We start from the raw sequence: 17,470 nt of genomic DNA, 5'->3' as shown, positions 1-17,470 counted from the left end.
AGTTAATAGAATATTATTCTGATAAAATCTGCCAGGACAGACTGCTGAATTATACAGACCTATTCCTGCCCCCTTGGCGAAACAAAAGACAGGACTATGTAGCACTTTAAAGACTAACGAGATGGTTCATTAGATTATGAGCTTAAACCATCTCGTTAGTCTTTAAAGTGCTGCATAGTCCTGTCTTTTGTTTCAGCCACACCAGATTAACATGGCTACATCTCTATTACCATTGGCGAAAGTCTTCCCTGGGCTATTTGTGTCTTACATCCCTCATACCCCTACAAAATAGGGTACATGTAAATATCTTGTGTGCTTGTTCACTGTCCTGGGATACATTTAATCACAAATCAGTCCTTACCAGTATTTGAATATATAGTGAATTAGGCCCTGACCATAGGTCTCCAATGAGATAATTTGGAATTTGTCATTGACATCAGTCACAGCAGTAGAATCACATTGCTTTTAGAGAGTGGAGAGGGCAAACCATAGGCCAGAGCGGACAAACAACCGCATATAAAGGAATCCAATGCATCAGGAAAATGCAGACAAATAAGCAGTGGCAAATTTTTAAAGTGCTTCTACACAAATGCCATTAGTCTGACTAATAAGATGGGTGAACTAGAGTACCTCGTATTAAAAGAGGAGATTGACATAATAGGCATCACTGAAACCTGGTGGAATGAGGAAAGCTGTGGGACACAATCATACTAGGATATAAAATAAATTGGAAGGATAGAGCAGGCTGGGTAGGTGGCGGAGTGGCACTGTATGTGAAAGATAATGTAGAATCAAATGAAATAAAAATATTAAACAAATCAACATGTTCAATAGAATCGCTATGGATAGTAATTCCATGCGCCAATAATAAGAAATTAGCAGTAGGGATATATATCGACCACCTGACCAGGACAGTGACACTGACATTGAAATGCTGAGGAAGATTAGAGAGGCTACCAAAATAAAGAACTCTATAATAATGGGGGATTTTAATTATCCCCATATTGACTGGATACATGTCACCTCAGAAAGAGAAGCAGAGTTAAATTTCTCAATAGCTTAAATGACTGCTTCTTGGAGCAGCTGGTACAGGAACCCACAAGGGGAGAGGCAATTCTCGATTTAGTCCTGAGTGGAGCACAGTATCAGGTCCAGGAGATAACCATTACAAGATCGCTTGGGAATAGTGACCATAATATAATAACATTTAACATTCCTGTGGTGGGAAGAACACCTCAGCAGTCCAGCACTCTGGCATTTAATTTCAAAAAGGGGAATTACACAAAAATGAGGAGGTTAGTTAAACAGAAATTAAAAGGCACAGTGACTAGAGCCAAATCCCTGAAAGCTGCATGGAAACTTTTTAAAGACACCATAATAGAGGCCCAACTTAAATGTATACCCCAAATTAAAACACATAGCAAGAGACCTAAAAAAGAGTCACCGTGGCTTAACCACCATCTAAAAGAAGCAGTGAGGAACAAAAAGGCATCTTTTAAGAAGTGGAAGTCCAATCCTAATGGGATAAATAGAAAGGAACAGAAACACTGTCAAATCAAGTGTAAAAATATAATAAGAAAAGCAAAGAAAGATTTTGAGGAACAGCTAGCCAAAAACTCAAAAAGAAATAACAAAATGTTTTTTAAGTACATTAGAAGCAGGAAGCTTGCTAAAAAACCTTTGGGTCCCCTAGATGATCGAGATATAAAAGAAGCAATCAAGGACAATAAAGCCATTGCGGATAAACGAAATGATTTCTTTGCTTCAGTATTCACGGCTGAGGACATTGGGGAGATTCCCAAATCTGCACCATCCTTTGTGGGTGATGAATCTGAGGAACTGTCCCGGATTGAAGTGCCATTAGAGGAGGTTTTGGAACAAATAGAAAAACTTAATGTTAACAAATCTCCGGGACCGGATGGCATTCATCCAAGGGTTCTAAAAGAACTCAAATGGGAAACGGCTGAGCTATTATCTGTGGTTTGTAACCTATCCTTTAAATCGGCTTCCGTACCTAATGACTGGAAGGTAGCTAATGTGACACCAATATTTAAAAAGGGCTCTAGAGGAGATCCTGGCAATTACAGACCGGTAAGTCTAACTTCAGTATCGGGCAAATTAGTCAAAACAATAGTAAAGAATAAATTTGTGAGGCACGTAGAAGAACATAATTCGTTGGACAAAAGTCAACATGGTTTCTGTAAAGGGAAATCCTGTCTTACTAATCTATTAGAGTTCTTTGAAGGGGTTTATAAATATGCGGACAAGGGGGATCCAGTAGATATAGCATACTTACATTTTCAGAAAGCCTTTGACAAGGTCCCTCACCAAAGACTCTTGTGTAAATTACATTGCAATGAGATAAGAGGGAAGGTCCTTTCTTGGATTGAGAACTGGTTAAAAGATAGGAAACAAAGGGTAGGAATAAATGGTAAATTTTCAGAATGGAGATGGGTAACTAGTGGTGTCCCCCAAGGGTCAGTCCTGGGACCAATCCTGTTCAACTTATTCATAAATGGTCTGGAGAAGGGGGTAAGAAGTGAAGTAGTAAAGTTTGCAGATGATACCAAACTGTTTAGGATAGTCAAGACAGAAGCAGACTGTGAGGGCCTCCAAAAAGATCTCACCAAACTGAGTGACTGGGCAACAAAATGGCAAATGAAATTTAATGTGGATAAGTATAAAGTAATGCACATCAGGAAAAATAACTCCAACTATACGTACAGTATGATGGAGGCTGATTTGGCTATGACAAATCAGGAAAGAGATCTTGGAGTTATCGTGGATAGTTTTCTGAAAACTTCCACACAGTGTGCAGTGGCGGTCAAAAAGGCATATAGGATGTTAGGCATTATTAAGAAAGGGATAGAAAATAAGACACAGAATATCTTACTGTCCCTGTATAAAACTATGGTACGCCCACATCTTGAATACTGTGTACAGATGAGGTCTCCTCACCTCAAAAAAGATATTTTGGTCTTAGAAAGGGTTCCAAAAAGGGCAACTAAAATGATTAGGTGTTTGGAATAGGTCCCATATGAAGAGAGGTTAACATGACTGGGGCTTTTTAGTTTAGAAAAGAGGAGACTGAGGGGAGATATGATAGAGGTATATAAAATCATGAGTGGTGTGGAGAGGGCGAATAAAGAAAAGTTATTTATTAGTTCCCATAATAGAAGAACTAGAATAAAGTTAATGGGTAGCAGGTTTAAAACTAATAACAGACAGTTCTTCTTCACACAGCGTGTAGTCAATCTGTGGAACTCCTTGCCAGAGGAGGCTGTGAAGGCTAGGACTATAACAGGGTTTAAAGAGAAGCTAGATAATTTCATGGAGGTTAGGTCCATAAAAGGCTATTAGCCAGGGGATAGAAATGGTGTCCCTAGCCTCTGTTTGTCAGAGGCTGGAGAAGGATGGCAGGAGACAAATTGCTTGATCATTGTCTTCAGTCCACCCTCTCTAGGGCACCTGGTGCTGGCCACTGTCAGCAGAAAGGCTACTGGGCTAGATGGACCTTTGGTCTGACCCAGTATGGCCGTTTTTATGTTCTTATATTCTTATGAGAGTGAGGGTACGTCTACACTTACTCCCTAGTTTGTGCTAGGGATACAAATGTAGTGGACCGAAATTGCTAATGAAACGGGGATTTAAATATCCCGTGCTTCATTAGCATGATCTTGCCCATGCATTATCCCGCTCATCAGCTGAGTTGAACCAAGAAGTGCGCTCCTGGTTAGTTCAAATCAAACCTGTTTAGCGGGATAACGTGTGGGCAAGATCATGCTAACGAAGCATGGGATATTTAAATCCCTGCTTCATTAGCAATTTCGGTCCACTACATTTGTATCTTAGCTCAAACTAGGGACAAGTGTAGACATACCCTGAATGTGTATGGGTGTCCCTCACTAAAAGTATTAAATATTTATCATAGTGCCTGATTGTTTGATATATGTGTCAATGGTCTTCTCCGTCATGACCCTCCTATCTACCCCCTGAATTCTGGGGAGTATGCTTCTGCCAGAATCGTATGCTTCTGTCAGGTTTCAAGGGTATAGGAGCCCTTCCAAAGCCTGTCCCACTGGCCAGGCCTTCATACTCCTCTATACTCTTGACCTAAGGCACTAGAGATAATGGAGCTAGAGAGGAGAGAGAAGGAGCAGAGTCAAAATGGATTGGTGCCTTCCTAGCAGCACGGTGATGAAAGGGCTGAGGACTTCAAGAGCTTTCCCACCTTTTTGGTACAGGGAGATGGGAAGGGAGAAACGTTCTCCATTTACTGAGGAAAGAAACTCTCTCAGGGTATGTCTACATTGCAGAGTTTTTCTGGAAAAAGAGCCATTTTTTTCTGAAAAAACTATACTTATGTCCACACTTCAATTGTGTTCTTTTGACAGAAAGTGGAAAGAACGCAGGGGTCTTTCCAACTGCGGTTAACCTCTTTCTACATGAAAGAAGCCTTTTTCCAAAAGAGCTCATTCAGAAAAAAGGCATATGTGGATGGGGAAGAGGGGCTTTTTTTTTTTTTCAAAAGAAGAGGCCTCCAGGAAAAAGCTCAAGTTCCTTGATGGCCACTCTGTCCACAGCAATCAGAACATAAATGTGAGATTCCGTACACTATCTTTTGAAAAAGCACATTGCTTTTTCATTTTGCTTTTGCTATGTAGATGCTCTCTTTCAAAAGTTTTTCCAGAAGATCTCTTTTGGAAAAGCTTCCAGAAGGAGCCTGCAGTCTAGACATAGCCTCAGTAAATGGAGCAGTTCTGATTGGTTGTAAGACAAAGGTATTAGAGTGAGATTAACTCATGAAGACACCTAAAAACCTATAATTTATGAGGAAATCCCATAGACTGGGCAAATCAGAGACCACCTGAAATACCACTGAGCTGGCAGGTCTGAGTCAATTAAAAGGTGTCACTCAGTTGAAATATTAGGTATGATATTATCACACAAGCATCTGATTACCTTGGTTTTCTTTGTACAATAATATTTTTTTCTAACTCATCCACTGTTCCTTTCTTCATCCTTACACACATTGCCCTATAGGGAGTCTGTCTACACATCAGGACAAAAGCTAAAATTAAGCTACGCAACTTCAGCTATGGCAATTGTGTAGCTGAAGTTGCAATAGCTGAATTTGGCTTTTGACTCTGTCTCCACAGGAAGTGAAAGCATGAACGCCCTTTCTTTGACTTCCCTTACTCCTCATGAAATGAAGGTTATAGGGGTCACAGTAAAAAGTCCTCTAGCTCGACATTATTTCAAAATAAAGGCTTGCTGTGTAGACGCACACTGTGTTATTAACCTTAGTTATTCCAAAATAATGCTTCTGTGTAGACATACCCTAGATTATTTGCTAGCATCAGGTCTTCTTCTTGTATTCATCTCCTCTTTCTCTTGCTGCTGCAACCCACTTTCATCTCTTTCATAATAGGGAAACCATCAGCATCAGGTAGAGAGTAGGGATGTTAACTAGCGAGTAATATTTCCATCAACTGCTCAACTAGTCGATAGGCACTTCTGCATTCCTCCTTTGAAATGTGCATTTCAAAGTTGAAACACCTCATGCAGCCCAGGGTCAGCAGGAAGTCCCGCTGACTCCAGGCTCCAAGTGGGCACTTCTGCTTTGAAATGAACAAGAGCCCTCTTGGGCACTCTTGTACATTTCAAAGCTGGCATGCCACACAGTGCTTCCCCCGGCGTTATTAAAGTGGCATTTCAAAGTGGCTGCAGTCCCCAGTAGATCCAAGTCTCCATGCAACTCTGCTGCTTTGAAATGCCACGTGGAGCCTGATAGCAGCTGGGGACTCCCCAGCTGTCCCTGGGCTCCATGTGGCACTGCTGCTTTGGAACGCCCCGGTGACATTTCAAAGGGGGGGGTGCCACTCGGAACCCAGGATCAGCTGTGTGCGCTGCCGCTTTGAATTTCTCCTCTCTTCTCCCCCTCTTGTTGCCTCTAGCTGATAGAGGCACCAAGAGAGGGGAGAAGCAACTAGTCAACTAGTCTTGAACTTCCCTAGTAGAGAGTATGCTGCTCCCCACACTGCCAGCACTACCACACACAATGTCAGGTGATCTGCTATCTCTATCTGAGGCTGAGGAAGGAAGGATTGAACAGACCTGGGGAATCCATCAGTGGCACAAATAAGTCCCCAAATGGTACAATAACCGCAGTGTGTGTGTGAGTCATTAGTATGCTGCTTTGCTTTTCCTTTCTGTGCACAAGTAAATCACTCTGTGCTGTGTCCAACATCTTAGCTATGTGCATTGCAGTTGGGACCATGTCATTCCAGGATATTAGAAAGATGAGGTGGGAGAATCTGATCCAACATTGATATTACCTTACTCACCCTGAGCCTCAGTTATACTCAACCTGAGACATTCCTGCTGCAAAAGGAAGAAAATGTCTCTTTGAACTCAATGTCTGTTGTTTCTCACTTTGATTTCAGGGTGGAGAGGGACTCACCGCTATGCAGGTAACAGAATACACCTTTCTCCTGGTAATCTTCATACTTTACAAAACCTAGAAGCCAAACATACTGCTGTAGATAACAACTGGGGCTTTACAACATTTCTTGTCAGGCCTTATTCATTCTGTTCTTTCAGCCTGAGTAGCTTGTATCCAAATCTGGTGCAATATAGATGAGCATCAATAAGATAAATATTTCAAGATCCCTCCCTTTTCTACATGAAATGTAATCAAATGTCATGTCTCTGAAATATTTCAGGGTAACTAACTTATCAGAACAGAATAAACCCCAATATCAGTAGGCATTTTGCCTGGGTAAGGACAGCAGGAACTGACCCACGAATCTTATCTCCCATGTTATCAGCTTATGCTGCCATTAAATAAGGATTTGTTAAATTTTCTTTTTGCAGAAGACATATATCTTAATCCAGACACAGCCCACCCCAACCTCTCCATTGCTCGGAATAAGAAGCATTTGACACATGAAGTCCAACCTCAAAAAGCTCTGCCAAACCCAGAGAGGTTTGATGCTACTGTCTGTGTGCTGGGCTCTGAAGGATTCTCCTCTGGAAAGCACTACTGGGAGGTGGATGTCCAAAGCAGCACTGACTGGGACCTGGGAGTGGCTAGCAAATCCATCAAGAGACAAGGGAAACTTTCCCTGTCTCCTAAAGAGGGATTCTGGGTTCTGGGTTTCAGTGGGAGAGATTACTGGGCAAAAACAGACCCATGGACCCGGGTCATGGTGCAGAGAAAGCCCAAGAAAATTGGTGTTTACCTTAGTTGCAAAGAGAGTCAGGTGACCTTTTTCAGTGTAACTGACATGTCTGTGTTGTTCACATTTAGCGATTGCAGTTTCACAGGAGAGGTTTGTCCATTCTTTAAAAATTCACAAAAAGAAACAACAATGATAATTTGTTCTTTAAGAGAAGGTGAATGACCATAACGTGGAACCGCTACTCATTTATCCTAGTCTATCTTTGAAATCGAGTTTCTCAGCAATGAATCTGTGTAACACTGTATGGAATTTGGGGGACACTTTAGGACAAGGTTGGGGATCGTAAAGCCTGGAACCTGGATGTGGCCCCTAGGTAGCCTGGATCTGGTCCTCAAGGCTTAGGGCCTTCCCCAGGAATGGGGAGCCCATGCTGGCACTCCAACTCCCTCCCCCGCTGCCTCCCCAGAGTCTTCAGGCCCCAAATGATTTTTCTGTGGGTCGTCAGCCCCAACCCAAAAAAGGTTCCCCACCTCTTCATTTGGATATGATAAAGTTCCAATAAGTTATGCCAGATCTGCCATGTAAGATATCTGCAGAATTGTTATAATCTGCCAAAGATGATAATTTCAGTTACTTTTTTGTGTCTCCTTTGCATTAGGGTTATAAATATGTATGTATGCCGGTGTTACAAACCTGTGCTATGCTTCTGGGGGATGCCCACAGAGAGTCTGATAATGCATGGCCTAGCCTGCTTGATGGCATCAAAACCCATCTGCTATTCAAATGACTCACTGAAAGAAGGCAAGAGATAGCCTTGTCACTCAGCAAACCATGTAGAGACATGCCTCTGGACTCAGCTCTCACGCTTCCAAGCCATGTGCTGGGTTTATTGTGTTTGGGGTAAAGGAAGCCACATGGCAACAGGAATATAAAAGTCAGCTGCATCTTTTCCACGTTGTCTTCATTCCTGCTTCTTACTTTGTAAACTTAAAAAAACCAGCAAATGGTCTGGTAGCACTTTATAGACTAACAGAACATGTAGATGGGATCATGAGCTTTCGTGGGCACAGCAAAACTCCCATCATCTGAAGAAGCCCTCTGTGCCCATGAAAGCTCATGATCCCATCTACATGTTTTGTTAGTCTATAAAGTGCTACCAGACAATTTGTTGTTTTTTAAATTTATCCTGTACAGACTTACTCAGCTATCCGCTGAAGCGTCTTACTTTGTAGGGGGGTGCCTGCCCAACTCCGGCAAGAGAAGGGTTAAAAGCAGGCCAGAGGGACCCAGAGCAGTGGTTGGGCCTGGATCCTCCACCACTCCCTTGCATAGCACCTGGCTACCATGAAACTTGGCTTTTATAGACTGCAGCTTGCCCCAGAGACAAGGGACTAGAATTTGGGACTGCAGCTGAGCTCAGTGACTCCTCATCGATTCCTCTGGACTAAGATGCTTCAGGAGGGGGTGATGTGATCTCCAGCTCAGCCAGACTTTGAGAGACCAAAAATTCCTACACACCAGTACTGCTAGGAATCTAAAGGACTTTGAACTTGTTGTTGGTATGTGATTGTTTGATCATTTAACATCTCTCATTCTTTCTGCATAATAATACTTTAATTTTAGACAGTGACAGATCTACACTGCAGGGCTAAAGTTGAATTATGCTAAGCAATTTTGTAGCTGAAGTCGAAATAGCTTAATTTGTATATTCAGAAGGTAGTTAGAGGAAGAACGTTCTTCCTTTGACTTCTCTTACACCTCGTGAAATGAGGGTTATAGGATTGGGAGTAGGAAGCCATCCAGCTCAATATTATGTCAAAAGAAAAGCTTGTGGTGTAGATGCACACAATGTATTTCAGAATAACATCCGTTATTCTGAAATAACACTGCTGTGTAGATGTATCCTGAGGAATTAGCCGGCCCTGTTGTATTTTGGTAAGATCCAAACTATACTATGACCCAGCAATGGGTCAGAAGAACATGTTGTGCATGTGAGTAAAATTTAAAATTTTACTCTGGGCCTAGGTACGGACTGGGAGCCAGAGAACTGGAAGGCTATAAGGGGGCTTGAGGAGTCTAATTTCCATGTTACCCACCAGAGTTGGGAGTATCCGCTCTCCATTTTGCAGCCCATTCCAAACTTGGAATTTTCATTGCGGGCTGTCCCAGCCACCACCAGTCACAATCTGAATCACATTTTGTTTCTATATCATCTGTGGTGCCATCTCTAGGCCGGCACTGTTACTTTATTTTCTAGCTATGAACCTACATCATCAAGTTTCTCTCCAATAAAATGTGAACTGTAATTTTTATGCCATACGTAATTACTTGCTTTCAAATGAGCTTGTGACTGCTGACAAATATTTGAATTGGCTGTGAAGAAAAAGGTGTTAATGTTGCTGATCTTCAAGAGAAGTTCCAGAATGTTTAGGATTTCCAGATTTTCAGGAGATCCACTGCCATTTACCCAATGTGAGGAGCTCCTTAGAAAATCTGAGAATAACTGTCACTGTGGGAGCTGCTGGGTGACTATTAATAAAGAAAAAAATCCAACTCATTCACATACATACATCACACATTCATTTTTATGTCAGACATGTCATAACCACACTTAGACAAAGGGCTTGTGACTGGCCTGTGCAGCCCCACTGTGAGGTAAGGGAATATAAAAGAGTTCCCAGCTCTCTACACAATCAAAAAAGATTTACTGTCATAACCACAAAGCAGCAGCACCTCTGACCCCTTTCTAGTTCCTCTGAGAGGCCACATCTTGTAGCCTTTCGCCCTTATCTGTGTCAGAGTAGAATCTCATGAGTCTTCAAGTCTTAGGCAGGGGTCTGACTACAGACTAACCTGGGTTGTATCATCCACTTACCACCCTTGAGTGATCTCTCAGATTGGTCATTTGCTTGATCCTCCATTCAGGAAACTGTCCAGTGATGCTGACCAAAACCCTTTAAAAAACTAAGTCTTTAATTGAGCATTTGTGAGGTTTATTGAAATGGAGTGGGGGCCCTTTAAATAGTCTGTGAGCTCTCTGTTGGTATTCACCATAATCTCTGAATTGTATGATCGTGTCTATACATAGAAAACTCATTTACAGTATTTGGAATAAACTTGTTTATGTGGAATATTTGGAGCCAATGTTGTTTCTTCATATTGTTTTGGGATTGTAAGGAACAAAACACTTAGGCTACGTCTACACTGGCCCCTTCTTCGGAAGGGGCATGCTAATTTTGAAAGTGGGAATAGGGAAATCCGCGGGGGATTTAAATATCCCCCGCGGGATTTAAATAAACATGTCCGCTGCTTTTTTTCCGGCTTGGGGAAAAGCCGGAAAAAAGTGTCTAGACTGTCCCGATCCTGCGGAATAAAGCAGGAGGAATAAGAGATCCTCCGGAATAGGGCTCTGTGGTGAGAGAGCAGAGCACAGTCTGACAGCTAAGGGTATCCAAGTTGAGCAAAGAGTGTAAGTTATACTGGGTATGTCTACACTACCACCCTAATTCGAACTAGGGTGGTTAATGTAAGCATCCGAAGTTGCAAATAAAGCCTGGGATTTAAATTTCCCAGGGCTTCATTTGCATCTTGCCGGGCGCCGCCATTTTTAAATCCCCGCTAGTTCGGACTCCACGAGGAGTAAAGGTACTTCGGAATAGGAAGCCTAATCCGAATTACCTACTCCGTGCTGCGGGGATTTAAAAATGGCAGCGCCTGGCAAGATGCAAATCTACACAAGGAGCACATTCTTCAGCCTGCACAATTCCTAGTGGGAGTGTCTGGTTTGGAGGGGAAAGCGCCATTGTCAAAAAGCAACACATTTTAGCTGGGATGCTATGAAACAATTGGTCCTTCATGTGGTCAAGGACAGACATGTATATTAACGGATCAAGGGAGATTGTCCACAACCAGCTTGCCCTTCTGAAACATGGCTCACCTTGTCCACCCTATGGGCAAAAATCCTATTTAACATCATGCCAGTTAAAATGTGCGAGTTGATATTTTTTGCCATCTGTGTGCACAAAACCAATATGTGAAAGAGACCCAAAATGAGGAACAGAACAAATAATAATTTCAGGCCCCAGAACATGACATGAGCATCATCTCTTTAATGTAAATCTCTCTTCGACTACATCTACTCTGCAGTTATTTTGGAATAAGCTATTCCAGAATCGTTATTCTGAAATAGCTTATTTTGAAATAGCAGGTCTATACTGCAGGGAAGCCTCAAAATTGTCTGAAGCAGGCTTCCCTAATGTAGACATGCTATCTCGATTTAGAACCCAGGAGGAGTAACTTAGAATGGCCCTGGTGAAGAGCTATTTCAAAATAGCTATTTCGGAACAGGCATTATTCTTCGCAGAATGAGGTTTACAGGCATTGGAATAAGCCGCCTGTTATTTTGAAATTATTTTGAAATGACAGAATTGCTGTGTAGATGTTCACATCGTTATTTCAGAATAACAGCCATTATTCCAATATAACTTTGTTGTGTGGACACCTTTACAGAACCTCAGTTTCACAATTCTTTTTTACATTTTAATGGGGAGCTGGCAGTGACTTCTGTTTGGCTTACATGATTTTATTAAATATGTTTCCAACGTCGTTTAGCCATGCCCACACCTCAACTGTTTGCAGGATACCTTTGAATGTCACCAGAGGGAGCCCCCGAGCTAGAGAAATGGCTTTTATGTGTCCCAGGAAATTCGATTGAGGTTTGGTTGAGTTTTGAAATTCACCATTTCGCTAGCAGCCTGCCAATGCCATTACTGAATGCAAATATCCTTAAAAAAGCCCGTGACCCATACCATAGCCAAAATAGTAGCAACAACATTGCCTTGGCTGCTGTGAGGGAGGAATACAGAGCTAGCTCGGCTTCCCCAGGCACACTCTTTTGCACATTGTCCCAGCAGTCCACCCCCCAGAACAGCCCTTTTCAGCAATATAGTAATGTCTGTACCTGTGAGAGTGAGTTATGACTCTCACTGTTCTGTTCAACTGCACTTCTGTTTCCCTGTGGCAGCCCAACAAGGGCAACCAATCTCAGGTTCCTGGACTGAAACCCACGTCCTTCAGTCCTTCTCACCAGGTTATTTCCAGGCTGAACAGTCCTCTATCTTCACTGGTTATTTCCTGGCATGGACCTGAGCCCCTTCCAATGTTGTCCATGGGCTGTATGATGTATGTCTGTTGTATCTTCTCTTAACTGATCCTCCTGCCCTCCCTTCCCCAAATGCTCTAGCAATGGCTTGCAACAGTTGATTGTGTTTTGTGTGAAGAAGTACTTTGTTATTTGCAGTTTGTTTCTTTCCAATAAAGGCTGCAAACCACAGGAGAAAGGACTGGGGATGTGGGCTGGAAATATCAGCTGCACACACCAGAGCACAATTGAAAAATGGTATAGACCATGCCACTGGAACTTGAGACCATTGCTCCTTGTTCTCACATCCATCAATACTGAGAACAGCCTCTCTCCATCCTCTTTAGAACCTCCCTTCAGGAAGTTGAAGGCTGCTATCAAATCCCCCCTCACTCTTCTCTGCTTCAGACTAAACAAACTGAAATCCCTCAGCCTCTACACTGCTGCTTTTCTCTGGATGCTCAAAAACACCTGAAACTGGATACAGTTCTCCAGATGAGGACTCTACAAGTACCAAGTAAAGGGGAACATGACCTGCTATGTCTTATTCCTATTAGTATATCCCAGAATGGTATTTCCCTTTTTTACAACTGCACATTGCTGGCTCATTTTGTACTTGTGATTGATTTTAGCCCCTCAAGTCCTTTTCAGCAGTACTGCTTCCTAGCCAGTGATTCATTCTTAAGCATGTGCACATTGCAATTTTCCTTCCTACAGTACTTTGCACTTGTCTTTATCTAACTTCACCTTGTTGATTTCAGAGTAATTCTCCAGTTATCAAAGTGTTTTTGAATTCTGGTCCCAACCTCCAAAGTGCTGTCAGCTTGGTGTCGTCTGAAAATTGTATTCATGTACACTCCAGTCCATTATCCAAATTGTTAAAGAAAACACTGAATAGAGTCAGACCCCGGACTGAACATGCAGGACTCCATCGGATGTGCCCTCATGTTTTAAAAAGCAAACCATTGATAACTGCTCCTTGAGTACAGTTTTTGAACTAGTTGTGCACCCTCTATAACATGCATGAAAGCAGATCCTATAAAGTGCACTATTAAATATTTTATATTTTGAAATTAAAGCAGAATCCTGCATTAGTGTCTCTTCTCCAGTTAAAGAAGGTTGCACGGTCTCTTACACCTTTCACCCTTCTCCCACTGTAAACTGGTACAGAGATAGTCTAAAAGTAGACAGCAGACCAAATGCCAGACACTTTTGCCCTGACCCCTAAATCTTTTTTATTGTATTTTTTTTTTAACATTATTTTTTGGACGTTGGATGTTGACTAAACCTTGACCAAGAACTGTGGACCTTGAAATATATATCCCTGATTACTGATAACTATAGCATAGTTGGTGACTCCTCTCAAATCTGTTTCACCCCTTTCCTTCCAATGCTCTTTCTCCTGCTTCTCTCAGGCTTTTCCCTCTGGCTGCGTCTAGACTGGCCTCTTGAATTTCTGCAAGAACACTGACTTCCTACTGTCTGAAATCAGTGCTTCTTGCGGAAATGCTATGCTGCTCCTGTTCGGGCAAAAGCTCTCTTGCGCAAATGCTTTTGCACAAGAGGGCCAGTGTAGACAACGCGGTATTGTTTTGCGCAAAAAAGCCCCGATCACAAAAATGGCGATCGGGTCTTTCTTGCGCAAAACCACGTCTAGATTGGCACGGACGCTTTTCCGCAAAAAGTGTTTTTGCGGAAAAGCATCCATGCCAATCTAGACGCTCTTTTCCACAAATGCTTTTAACATTAAACTTTTCCGTTAAAAGCATTTGCGGAAAATCATGCCAATCTAGACGTAGCCTCTGTGTCTTCCTTTCCCTTCCTTTGAACCACAACCACAGAATTCTAAGACAGTCACTAGTTCTGAACCTGCCCCAAGGGAGCTGCCTCTAATTACTGGGAAAATTAGAGGGGTTAGAAAATATGTCAATTAACATGTTTAATTACTGTTTTGTGAAACGCAACAAAGCAGCGAGTGTCGACCAAGACAGACATGTCTACAAATATATTCGCTGGTCATGATTAATTCCAGGTGTCACCTAAAGTCCTTCCATCACTTTTGTCTCCTTCTTCGGCCTTCAACAGATCCTCCTGGTGAGTGCCCTCTTGCACCTGATTACAGCTTTCCCTTCCCTGGGAAAAGGACCCTGTTCTCCTCTGCATACAACTCAGACCACAGATGAGGTGCTGCAGGCCCCAGAATGGCTCCCTCATGGGGGGTCACTTCTGCATTTCCCATTCAGAGATGTCACTGTGTGGGAATTCCTGGCAAACCAAGTCTGACCGGTTGACAGAGAGAAAAGAGGCTTAAACAAAATTAAATTACTTCATCGAGGCTCCATTTTACTTCTCAAAAGCAGAGCAGACAATTGCAGAACAGTTGGTGGTAAAACACTTTTCAACCTGAGAGAGCAAATGCTAGAGACTTAACTTGCATCTGCATTTACTCTCCTCTATGCTTGTCCCCATACCAGTGCTATCCCACCTTCTCCCAGGTTCATTGCCCTTATTTCCCGGTTTACCAGTGTGCCTCCTAGGGATAGAAAGTTTCTGAGGACATATCTGTCACCCACCTTTTGTCTATAATATACCTTGTTTCTAGTCTCCTGAGAGCAATATAGCTAGAAAACTTAAATACTCTGAGTGGCTTGAAAGCTTGTCTTACTAATGTATTGCCACACTCGTGTCTCTTATCTCCTTGGGCAGAGGTTTCCAAACTGTGGGTTGGGGCCCCAAGGCGGGACGTGACCCCATTGGACTTGTTGGGATCAAAGCCCAAACCCCACCAACCAGGGCCCAAGCCTGAACCCCACAGCCTAAGGCCAAACTGATTACCAAGCACCATCGCCCAGGGCAAAGCGGAAGGTCAAGGGCCTTAGCCTTGAGTGGCAGGGCTCAGATTACAGGACCCCACCTGGGACTGAAGTGCTTGAGTTTCAGCTCTGTCCCATCACTCAGATGGGCTCACACACCCCTCAGGTATTCTTTAGGAAGGGCCAGGCGGCTGCAGTTCCTCCCCTCCCCCATTCATAGGAGAACATTGCTGTGTGCTCCCTTCATCAGGGAGTGAGGGGAAAGTGCACAGTTTGCTCCATTCCTCACTCTGGCTGAGGAGTGCAGGGGGCAGATGAACCTGGACCTGCCCCAGTTGGGGGACATGCACCCCTCCCCTGGCTGTGCCTGTTGGAGTTGCAGCAGCCATGGAGAAGAGCTTCTCACCTGGCCCTGAGCTGCTGCCATGGTGACAGAGGGCAGGGGTTGCTTTCTCTCCCCAGGACAGCCGGCACACTGAGCCCCTCATTCCCAGGCTCATCCCAGAGCACTGATTTACATGAAAAGAAACAAAATTTAATCAATGTAGAGATTGGAGCAATTCGGTAGTTATTCCAGGTTTCTATATTTTCACATGGAAAAACATTTCTGAAGCAGCAACATAATCTATGCAATGGAACTTGTGAGAAAGTGCAGACCATAGTTCAGTTTTGTTTTGTTCGGCAGATAACATGGATTTTCCTAAACTGGTCATGGATAACAAAATGCTCCCAGACATTATTTTGTTCTTGGCCTCATGCTCATAGTTATTGGGATTGCTTTCCTAATTTATCGTCACAAAGGTATGGAACCCTTATTTCTGTATTGCCTCTGATTCTCTGTCCTTGTTATATAAGGCTAATCCTGCGGCACTTAGTCCTGAACATCAAGGATAATTTTGCTAGTTAGAGGCTGCTGCTGTGGCTCCACAACTTGACAGTTTTACGAAAGCTTATCGGATATGGTCTCCAAAATTTGAATCTATTGAGATTTGTTTAGATTAGGAGCTCAATGGGTAGAGATGGTTTCTAGGTGTCTGTGGGGCAGCCACCACAATGCAGCCACTGGTCTCGTTTGGTCTATGCAGTAGGAATTATTCTGAGGACGTTCTCTGTTCTGTGTGATACAGGAGGTTGGATGAAGGGATGACAATGGTCCCTTCTGGCCTTCAATGTCGAGGCTAGGTCTACACGAGGGAATATGTTTGAATTAAGATACATTACTCCAGTTATGTTAATGGCATAACTTGAGTCAAAGTACCTTAAATTGAATTTGGCACCATTCAAATGGTAGGAAGTCTTCTTTGTTGCATTTGTCAAATAATTATAATCTTGACTGAACTTGACTCTGGTAAACAGTGTTATCTTGTTGTGGAAACTAATGTAATTTGATTATTTGAGAATATAGTCTAGTGGTTATAAAATCTATCCGAAGAGTTAAGTTTTAATTTACGCGCCACTATGCAAGGGTAAAGGAATAAAACCGGTGATAGTTTCGGATTTGGAGTGGCACCTTAATATCTTTATTATTTAATTAGTCTAACTGGCATTTTTAAGTAAATATTCACGTTACCTCGTGTAACATAGTGACAGAGACATTGGTCTCACTGAGAGCATCATATGGTTAAGGAGCTCTTCTTCCCAGAGTTTATACTTTTCCACACAAATGAACGCAGTGTATTTCCCAAATTGCTCTCTTCTTTTTGATGACTGCGAAGTGGCTAAGCTGTGGAAGAGCTAAATTCAGTCAAATTCTTCAAAAAATGAGGAAGAACGGCTCTTGCACAAGAGGGGGTTTTTGCACAAAAAGGAGCCATCTACACGGCTCTTTTTTTGTGTAAAAGCCTCACGAGAGCCCAATAAAGGGGAATAATCACTTCTCTAGATCTGCTGGCAATGCTCCTCCTAATGCAAACTAATGTGCCATTAGCCTTCTTGTCTACAAGGGCACACTGTTGACTCATATCCAGCTTCTCATCCACTGTAATCCCCAGGGCCTTTTCTTCAGAACTGATACTTAGCCAGCCGGTCCCCAGCCTGTAACAATGCTTAGGATTCTTCTGTCCCCAGTGAAGAAGAATCCTTGTTGAATCTCATTGGATTTCTTTTGGCCCAATCCTCTAATCTGTGTAGGTCATTCTGGACCCTATCCTTGCCCTCAAGCATATCTACCTCTCTCCCTAGCTTAGTGTCATCTGTGAACTTGCTGAGGGTGCAATCTATCCCCTCATCCAGGTCATTAATAAAGATGTTGAACAAAATCGGTCCTAGAACAGATCCTTGGGGCACTCCGCTAGAAACCGACCACCAACCTGACATCCAGCCGTTGATCACTA

At 42.8% G+C, this 17,470-nt stretch overlaps 1 protein-coding gene across 1 annotated transcript in view; it reads left to right on the top strand.

Annotated features, from left to right (window-relative positions):
• LOC102450868 (butyrophilin subfamily 2 member A2-like) overlaps positions 1-10,347 on the top strand; it is a 55,551-nt gene extending 45,204 nt beyond the window's left edge. The window contains exons 17-18 of the mRNA XM_089769976.1: positions 6,447-6,473; positions 6,877-10,347. Coding sequence (XP_089626102.1) covers positions 6,447-6,473; positions 6,877-7,406 — 557 coding nt within the window. The 3' untranslated portion in view covers positions 7,407-10,347. The remainder of the gene's footprint in view (positions 1-6,446; positions 6,474-6,876) is intronic.
• The last annotated feature ends 7,123 nt before the right edge of the window (positions 10,348-17,470 follow it).

The sequence above is a fragment of the Pelodiscus sinensis genome, chromosome 18 (genome assembly GCF_052426305.1).
Source record: "Pelodiscus sinensis isolate ZL-2025 chromosome 18, ASM5242630v1, whole genome shotgun sequence".
Classification (NCBI taxonomy): Eukaryota; Metazoa; Chordata; order Testudines; family Trionychidae; genus Pelodiscus; species Pelodiscus sinensis.
The sequence above is the reverse complement of the archived record's forward strand: the minus strand, read 5'-3'. Positions and strand labels throughout refer to the sequence as shown.